Source organism: Cyclopterus lumpus, chromosome 21 (genome assembly GCF_009769545.1).
Source record: "Cyclopterus lumpus isolate fCycLum1 chromosome 21, fCycLum1.pri, whole genome shotgun sequence".
NCBI classification, from domain to species: Eukaryota; Metazoa; Chordata; class Actinopteri; order Perciformes; family Cyclopteridae; genus Cyclopterus; species Cyclopterus lumpus.
This window is the reverse complement of record NC_046986.1, coordinates 4,114,178-4,123,883: the sequence shown is the minus strand read 5'-3', so window position 1 is coordinate 4,123,883 and position 9,706 is coordinate 4,114,178. Positions and strand designations below refer to the sequence as shown.

The window sequence follows — 9,706 nt, the reverse complement described above, 5'->3', positions numbered from 1 at the left end:
TCTCCCTTATTTTCGTCTTGGTTCCGACTGTCCAAGACGAAAATAAATGACACTTTGCAATGTGATGTGCCTTGCTGTTCCCCGTTGAAGAGTATGATGGAAATTGTAATTGTTTAGGAAAAAAAGGAAAAAAGTGGAGGGGAAATACAGGAAAACATCCAATTAAGATAGATGAAACAGTCAGGGGGAAGTTCAGTCACTCCGACTGATGTCACTAAGTTGTCACCAGAGTAAAAGAAGGAGGATGTGGAGGAAGAAAATAGATCAATCAGTTGTCTGACGAGCTCAGCATCATCTCGTCTCTTCCTGAGAATGGAAACCCTTGAAGAAGCCGAACTTTGCTTTCCACAACTCCTCAACTCCTCCTGCAGGAAGCCCATGCGTCCTCACTATGTATTTATGCTCAATTACATTTTACTGCCCTCCTTCTCTCTGCTCACTGTGACTCTCAACCTGCTGGTCATCATCTCCATCTCCCACTTCAAGTATTCAAATGTTTTACCTCTTAGTAAAATTGGTATACAGAAAGGAAATGGTTGATGGAACGAAAGAAAACATAATAACATATCTTTCAGGGAAATATGTTTATGTGTTTTAGTCATTGCTTTTATCTTTTAATCACAATTTAAGCTACTAATAATGATCAGCATGTTGTTCTCTTATCTCTCCAGGCAGCTCCACACACCCACCAACCTCCTCCTCTTCTCTCTGGCTGTCTCAGATTCTCTCGTGGGTCCCCTTTTGTTTTTTCATATGGTGCTCATAGACGGCTGCTGGTTCCTCGGTAAACTCATGTGTACTTTGTACAATGTTCTGAGTTATATTATTACCTCTGCTTCATTAGGAACCATGGTGCTCATAGCAGTTGACCGATATGTGGCTATTTGTGATCCTCTACATTATTCCTACAAAGTCACACAAAAAAGAGTTCAAGTCTGTGTTTGTCTGTGTTGGATATTTTCTATTTTCCTTAACAGTCTGCTGCTGAAGAATAACCTGGAACAACCAGGCAGGTATAATTCCTGCTTAGGAGAGTGTGTTGTTGTCATTAACTACATTGCTAGTCTTGCAGATATTTTTTTGTCCTTTATTGGTCCTGTCACTGTCATCATAGTTCTGTATATGAGAGTTTTTGTGGTGGCTGTGTCTCAGGCTCGTGCCATGCGCTCTCAGATTACATCTTTCTCTCTCAAGTGTTCAGTGACTGTAACTGCAAAAAAATCTGAAATGAAAGCAGCCAGAACTCTTGGTGTTGTTATTGTTGTGTTTCTATTGTGCATCTGCCCATATTATAGTGTTGTACTCACAGGCCAGGACACCTTGTTTAATGCCTCATCTGCTTTCTTTGTAACATGTCTGTTCTATTTCAACTCCTGTCTTAACCCTGTGATCTATGCCTTTTTTTACCCCTGGTTTAGAAAAGCTATCAAGCTCATTGTTACTCTTAAGATACTGCAGCCTGGCTCATGTCAGACCAACATGCTGTAGAGCAGGGGTCACCAACCTTTTTGAAACTGAAAGTGTAAACAATAGTACGAAGGGCCACTTGACAGTTTTGTTTGAAGCACATTGTAGTTGTGAAACTGATCAGCAACTGTACTTAATTAGCCTCAGTTTGGTTGGACCACACAGTGTGAGGGGAAATAAAATCTGTTCTCTCTCATGCAAGTTTACAAAATCACTCCAATGTACCTTGACTCTGATAAGAAAATAAGCTTTCGATGTTTTGGCCACCGGATGATGGCACATGCACTTGAATGGTGGCCAAACAATAGTAATAATGACCTAAAATGCAAGTTCGTAAATCCTTACAACTTCTGAAGTCAGGAGAGAAAAAAATAAATATTGATTGCCTTGAGGCCTTACGCATTCTAATGCTGCGTTCACACCAAAAGCGTTGCGAATATTGACATCCATTCGCGTCTGTGCATTGACTTTCCATGGAATCTACTCTCGAGAAAAATTTGCAACGCTTTTGTTCTGAACGCAACATAAGAATGAAGACTAGAATACTGATGATTTAAATGTAAATTGGAGAAAATGTTAAACAACACTTTTTCTCACACGGCCTAAATCTTTTCCCCTCCCTCTGTCACAGAAACACAGAGATACATTGACGCCGTCTCTCTTCCCTGTCACACTCTTATCGGCACATCGCTTTATTCGAATTGCAGTTTTGGTCACGTTTTATTTCTTCTTAGTCCTGCAGACCAGAAGGCTACCATCTTTGACTTAGATGACGTAACAAACCTTAACAACCCTCTCTCTCTCTACAAGTATCAGTCACAATTGCAAATCATTTTGGGTGGATTTCACCGAAAAGCTTGTTATTTCCGTGGCTACACAATAAACCCTATAGCTCAAACCTCATTAACCCTGTTTTTATATAAATATATACGCAGGTCCAGAAATTATTTCTTTGACTTAAATATGTGCATGTAAGATGTTTAAATAGCAAATATTGTAAAACAAAACAATTTAAAACCATGTGAGTGGGCATTAGTATACATTATTTGTTTAGCTGTATTACATAAGAATCAAGTTAAATGTTGCAATGACTGATCCAAACTATAATCTGAAAATAGTCTGTATACTGCTTGGCCCTTTCTCTGTCGCTTGTCTCTCTTTTTAATAAAGTGATATACGCCTTGTCTATTTCATCTTTGTGCATGAGTTTGACTGAATTATACAAATATGTCTCGAACAGGACATAATCATAAGCAAAATGTGTGTTTTCAATAATATATTCATGTAATAATAATACTATGATTATGCAAGGTGTTTTGTTAAATTGAACCTATAATTTCCACTGTATAACCCAAATAACATACTTATATTTATCTAGTAATCACAGGGTTTAACCTAGAAACCATCTCACGCCTTTTGCTGATGGATTTAATACTAGATAAAAAGTTCTTCAAAACCCCAGTACTGGTAGGTTTTAGAATACATTTTAGTATTGAACCTTTAATGCCATTACCGGTTTAGCTCCCAGTTACATTGCTGAACTGCTGCCCCCTCTGAGCAGAGCACAGCCTGAGATCCACAGGCAAGGCTCTGCTGGCTGTCCCCAAGTCCCTTAGTGGGCTTTTGCTGTCATTGCCCCTCAGCTCTGTTAGTCCCGACCTGAAAATCTGAGACTTTAAAAATCAACATGTTTTAAAACACTTTTCAAATGGTGTTCTTGGCAAAAAATCCGACACGTCTTCAGTAGGTGTCTGAAATGCAGCCAGGACTCTTGGTGTTGTTATTGTTGTGTTTCTTTTGTGCATCTGTCCATATTTTAGTGTTTTGCTCACAGGCCAGGACACCTTGCTTAATGCCTCATCTGCTTTCTTTGTAACATGTCTGTTCTATTTCAACTCCTGTCTTAACCCTGTGATCTATGCCTTTTTTTAAACCCTGGTTCAGAAAAGCTATCAAGCTCATTGTTACACTTAAGATACTGCAGCCTGGCTCATGTCAGACCAACATGCTTTAGAAAGACACATGGTGGCTGAAATTCGACAGACAAATTGGTCATGCTGGTGAGAATTTAGTCATGTCTTGGCAGAATGTCTTTTTATGTAAACACTGTTACATTCAAATCATATATGTTTCTTTACATTGTGTACTGGTTCAATGCAACACTGAAGCATTTTGGAAAAATTCAACTACTCTAGCTACTCTTTTATTTTGCCTGACTCCTGTGAGGCAAACATGGTGGTGTGGTGGCTAACATATCTCCTCTTAGCAAGAGGGGCCCAGGTTTGAGGAATTCTGTAACAAGAATGAATTTGTTTTGTGGAGTTGTCCGGATAATGGAGGGATGTTGGCATTTTGTGATTTTGTGATTCTGCAGCTAAAGACATGAAGGGGTAATACAGTACTCTTTTTCCTGTTTTAACGGGCCTTTCACACATTTTACAAACTAAAGTGTATATGAAATTATCTCTAGTGCCACCACCACAGACTACTTACTCCATTACTCCATGGAATGACCTAAAAAAACTAATACAGAGCCTTGTGGCACACCTTTACAGATGGTTGCAATATCAGAGGATAAACCCTCATATCTGATGCACTGAGACCTATTCTCAAGGTAGCTCGTGAACCAATCGGCCGCTTGCTCCGAGAGTCCTGAGTTGAGAAGCCTCAAGAATTTCTTCTGGATGAGCTCAGGGCTGTATTGTTCATCTGACCAAGTTAGGGAGAGTCTTTCAACTCAATGGCCCTAAAGAGGAAGTTTTGAGGGGACTCGCGACTCTCTTGTGATATACTGTAGGTCAGTAGAGCTGTCCTCTTTAAAGTGCCCCTTTAAAATTGATTTCAACTGTAGCAGGGTGAGGTCATTTTTAATCTTGACCTTATCTCGAATACTCAAACCTGGATTGATTGATTTGATCACAGCCTCCATGACTTCAGCCTCAATCTGATGCGTCAGGTTTGTGTATGAGAGTCTGTCTTTCTGTCCCTTTTTCCCCAATCTGGCCACAGATCTTGAACTCTCTCCTAATCGTTACTTTCCTTCACAGGTGTAAATAACATATTTGGCGAAGCAGGACCTCGTCTTGAAGGTGTCCTGCTCACTCTGTCACTCAGCCTCTTAACATCATCATGTAGAGCTTGACTAGTTAGCTGGAGCTGTTGGCCATTTTAACATAGTGGTCTAGGGGGATGGACTCGCTTTTGGAGCCAGCCTCAAGTGGCCATTTGAGGAAACAGTTTTTGGCGCTTCCACTTTGGCTTTATTTCTCAAGTAGAAAAGAGTGTGATTATATGGAGTGCAGAAAGAGATATATATTTTCATTAAGGCGCACATTTAGAATAATATGAAATACAAACATTACCATATAAGAACAACAATGTGTCTCCGGCCATTACGTCTTTTGACTTTACTTCAGTGTATCCAGCTATACAACACTGAATATATTTATATTTCCATACACACTTGATTGTCTATTAAAGATCATGATTCACAAATGTTTAAGATGTAATAAGATAATACAGGACTTGAGCGCAATTAGAAATATAAATTGTCAATAAGGTGCAAATCCGGAATAATATGAAGTAAAAATATTACCATATAAAAACAACACTGTCTCCAGCCTTTACAACTTTTGACTTTAGTTTAGTATATCCAGCTATACAATAGCAAATACATTTCCATCTCCATGGACTGGTTTGTCTCTAAAGTATTGTCATATCACAAGAGTCCGGCTGAAGTATCTTAAATGTTAAAATGAGTTTCATAGATTTTTTAAACCAGGGGTAAAATAAGGCATAAATAAGTGGGTTCAGAGAAGAGTTACAAAAGAACAGCCAGGTTACAAATGTCGAAGATAGGTTCATGGCTGAAAAAGCAGAAAAGTATAATGGACAAAGGCAGATCAGGAACACAACCACAACAACACCAAGAGTCCTGGCTGCTTTCAGCTCAGATTTCTTAGCAGTTACACCCACTGGACGCTGTTGTGTGACCGATACAATGTGGGTCCGCATGGCTTGAGCCTGAGACACAGCCACCACAAATATTCTCATATACAGAACTATGATGATAGTAATGGGGGCGATAACGGTGAGGACAAGGTCAACAACTCCTGTGATATAAGTATGGACAATAAAACATTCTCCGTAGCAGATACGATCTGAATCATAATGTATCAGAGAATCCATCAACATGACAATACCGTAAACAACAGAGAAAATCCAACACAGGCAGATAGAGATCTTCGTTCTGTCCAGAGTAACTCTGATGTTATAATGTAGAGGGTCACAAATAGCCAAATAACGATCAATTGATATGAGCACCATAGTTCCGACCGAAGAAGAAATAATGATATAATCGATAACATTAAACAGAGCACACATGAAGTCACCCAGGTACCAGCAGGTTTCTCCAAAAAGGATATCAACCGGCATCAGCAGAAGGCCCACGAGGAAATCTGAGACAGCCAGGGAGAGGATGAGGAGGTTGGTGGGGCTGTGGAGCTGCCTGGAGAGGAAGGATAACATCACTTGAGATTGTTAACAATAGTAGCTTGTTAACATCAATGAATTAGTTCTAGAATGCAACATTATATTGGAATACATCATATTTTCAAATTACAGATATTATATTTATATTCACATTAAAAGTAAGACATGTAATTGATGTTCATTTCTATGATGAATATGTGTATCAGTTCATTATTAGTTTTAAAGTTAATCTCTGCCTGAAGTGGGAGATAGAGATGATGACCAGCAGGTTGAGAGCTGCAGTGAGCAGAGAAATGAAATACAGCAGAACGTTAACAAGCATGCCATCAGACGGAGGTTTCCTGCAGGAACGGTTGTGGAGTAGTGGAAAGCAGAGTTCAGCGCCTTCAGTCGTCTCCAAGTTCAGAGGTGTGAGGAGGCTGAGTTCTGGCTGCGTTTTGGACTAAAGCTCTGTTTCTGGTCATCTTCACTGACTTCCCTCAATCTTGGACTTTAAGTAACAAACTAACTTAACTTCACGAACTTTAACTAACCCTAACTTTAACTAACTTTTTGGATCATGGTTTTCATTTAATCCTTGCTAGTAAATTGGATTAGCTGTACACTCTAAAAACAATAAATGTAAACTATTTGTTCTCAAGGTCAATTTGAAGGAAACCTATTTCAATAATTTATTTATTTTTGTGTCTGTTTTAATGGAGTGCAAGTCACCAACTAGAAAGCCCATATAGGCCCACTGGGTTAGGCCATACAGTCCACAGGAGTTTTCATTTTGGGCCACATAAATTGTAAATGGGTCTGCATGCTGTTGCCCTTGCAGGGTCCTAGGCACTATATTCTGTTTTAGGCTAATTGGTTGAATTCAGAATATCAAAGTGTAAAATGTAATCAGAATCAGAATTGTTTATTTGCCAAGTATGTTGAACATACAAGCAATTTCACTCGATGAAAGGTGCATAACAATAAACATAGAATAAAACAATACACATAAAAACAATAAACAACAATAAACTTAGAATAAAACAATACAAATAAAATCAATACATATATAAATATGGTAAATAAGAAACAGATAACAGTACTTTAAAACAAGCAGATCTTTTTTAATAAAAGTGGCTAATGCATTTTAGTAAGAAAAGAAAAGTTGTGCAAGGGTGTTGGAAATTGTCCTGGGGATGTGAGAGTCAGAGTTAGTTAGTGGGGGTCCTGGTCTTTATTATCCTGGGGATGTGAGAGTCAGAGTCAGTTAGTTGGGGTCCCAGGCTTTGTTGATGAACCTGACTGCAGCTGGAAAGAAACTGTTCTTGTGACGTGAGGTCTTGGTCCTGATGGACTGCAGCTTCATGCCTGAGGGAAGGGACTTGAACAGTCTGTGTCCAGGGTGAGAGCGGTGGGCTACAATCTTCCTTGCCCGTTGAGGGTCCTGGAGGCGAAGTCATGGAGGGATGGCAGATTGCAGCCAATCACCCTCTCAGCTGCCTCAGGAAGAACATCCTCTGCTGAGCCTTCTTGGTGATGGAGCTGATGTTCGGCTCCTACTTGAGGTCCTGGCTTACTGTTTTTGCCATTTGTCAAGTTTCATTTCAGTTCCTCATCAGATCCACTCACTTGACTTTGCCTAAAACACTGCAAGTCCCATAAAGCACCACTAGCATGCCAGTACAGGCTGCAAATGGAAGGTCTCATCAGGCAACGAGAATATGCACTGGGCATTTTAAAACAACTCCAACGGCAGCACTAAAGGTGGAAATGGGTGAAATGCCTCTAGAATTACGAAGGATGCAGTTGGCATTAAGTTTTTGGAGAGGAGGGAGACAAGAAGCTTTGGATGGACAGTAGCACAGAACGCAAAATAAATGAACATTGACAAATTAAACTTCAGTCCAACAGTTCCATTGCCAGCAATAGCACCGTGGATACTCCCTGAGGCAACAGACACACATTGACAGTTACCACAGTTATGTCCAGGTTTTCACAGACGCATCAAATAATTTAGTAAACAAGGTAGCAATAGTGCCAGAACTTAATATCAAAATAGGTAAAATGATTACTCAGGGATGCCCTCGATGGACTGGCGGCCTGTCCAGGGTGTCCCCTGCCTTCGCCCTATGTCAGCTGGGATAGGCTCCAGCGCCCCGCGACCCTAATGAGGATAAGCGGTATTGAAAATGGATGGATGGATGGATTACTCAGGGAGTATCAGTTTACACAGGGGAAATGCTGGCAATAATGTTTGCATTACAGTGGATAGAGGACACAGGACCATTGAGGGCAATCATTTGTTCGGACTCAAGTTCATCATTAGAGAGCTTACAGAACAGTCATTCAGACAGTAGACCATACAGAAAAACATTATACAGAATTCTAATGATAGGTCTTACAGTAGTGTTCCTATGGGTTCCAGCACATGTTGGTGTCAGGGGGAATGAAATGGCAGACAAAGCTGCAGAAAATACCAAAAGTTGAAGTCAACTTCAGCAAAAAGAGGTTAAAGAAAAGGTGGCAGAAGCAATGGGAGGAGGACAGAAAAGGGCGATGGTTTTTCATAGTTCAGAGGAAAGTGGGAGAAAGGAGATGGACAGGAAGGAACACGAGAGAGGAAGCAGTGATATCAACACTTCGATTTGGACACACTGGGCTAAACAGTACGCTACAAAGGGATGCAGTCAAATGTGACTATTGTGGGCAAGAGGAAACTACACTGTCGAAATATGACAGCTAATTGGAAGTCTCTGCAAGGAAAAAGTACATTTAGATATAGTAGGTATTCTGCAAAAAACAGTATCTTCGAATTACAAATATTATTGGGAAAATCTAATCCCCGTTTCAAATTTTTTTTTAAATATATTTTTCCTTTATTTTGGGGGAATTATATATATATATATGTGTGTAATGCACCAAAACAGTTGATTGCCAACCGCCAATAAACATTAAAGAAGAAGAAGAATGGAAGGTCTCTCTCAGCAAACATTTCAGCATAGAGAGAGAGGCAAGCAAGGATTCAACTCATGGTACAACGAAAGAAGCCACTGGTGCTGTAACAAAAATGTATTGTGATGATTGTTTGGTATTGGGAGTGCTTCTATCATTGATGGAGGGATGTATTGTTTGATGAATTGTACAGTGGTAACTTAGCAGCACAGCCAGCATGCATATTGGTTTGCTGAATGCGTGTGAGTTTGGGTTTTTGTTTGAGTGTACTTGGTTGATTGTTCAATTTATATTGATGTTTTGATGTGCTTTCTCGAAACGCCAGTACTGCATACTGTTTGCATTCATTTGTTGGAAGTGTATTTACATTTCTCTATAACTTTTGCTTTTTGTGTTTTGAAGGTTTTCAACCCGATGGATGGACCAACCAGCCAACAATTAACAAATAAGGAAAAAAATAAATATAGAGCTGTGTTGGAAAGAGTCCTTCGGGGTTCATGTACCAGGCCATTTCAAGTTGGGCAAGAGTTGCACAAAACACCTAGGAACTTGACAGTTGAAAACTTCGCGAAGCAGCCTGGACCTGATGATAAACGGCACTTCTATGTTTTAAGACTCTCGCAAAACTAAGCGTGATTCTTTCAAATGGGAGGAACGCCATATGCTTTCAAGCTTTCGTGATGTTTGCGGGTCTGAGGGTTCTACCAGGGAGCAAACCTCCTTTGACTCACCGTCTTCTGACTTCAGAGGGGCTATCGAGTCTAGTGTCATTCTCAGTGAGCCTGTAGCACTATCGACAAGATGATCAATCTGGGAC

At 40.0% G+C, this 9,706-nt stretch overlaps 2 protein-coding genes across 2 annotated transcripts in view; one reads left to right on the top strand and one right to left on the bottom strand.

The window, feature by feature from the left end:
- Positions 1-312: 312 nt before the first annotated feature.
- Positions 313-1,534, top strand: LOC117750902 (trace amine-associated receptor 13c-like). The gene is made up of 2 exons (XM_034562340.1): positions 313-485; positions 672-1,534. The coding sequence occupies exons 1-2, from the start codon at positions 313-315 to the stop codon at positions 1,486-1,488; spliced, it is 990 nt and encodes a 329-aa protein (XP_034418231.1). The 3' UTR covers positions 1,489-1,534.
- A 3,635-nt stretch (positions 1,535-5,169) lies between these two features.
- LOC117750509 (trace amine-associated receptor 13c-like) overlaps positions 5,170-9,706 on the bottom strand; it is a 5,718-nt gene continuing 1,181 nt past the window's right edge. Inside the window, exons 2-3 of the mRNA XM_034561762.1 lie at positions 6,195-6,352; positions 5,170-5,974 (exon numbers count right to left, since the gene is read on the bottom strand). Of these exons, the coding sequence (XP_034417653.1) occupies positions 5,170-5,974; positions 6,195-6,352 (963 nt within the window). The remainder of the gene's footprint in view (positions 5,975-6,194; positions 6,353-9,706) is intronic.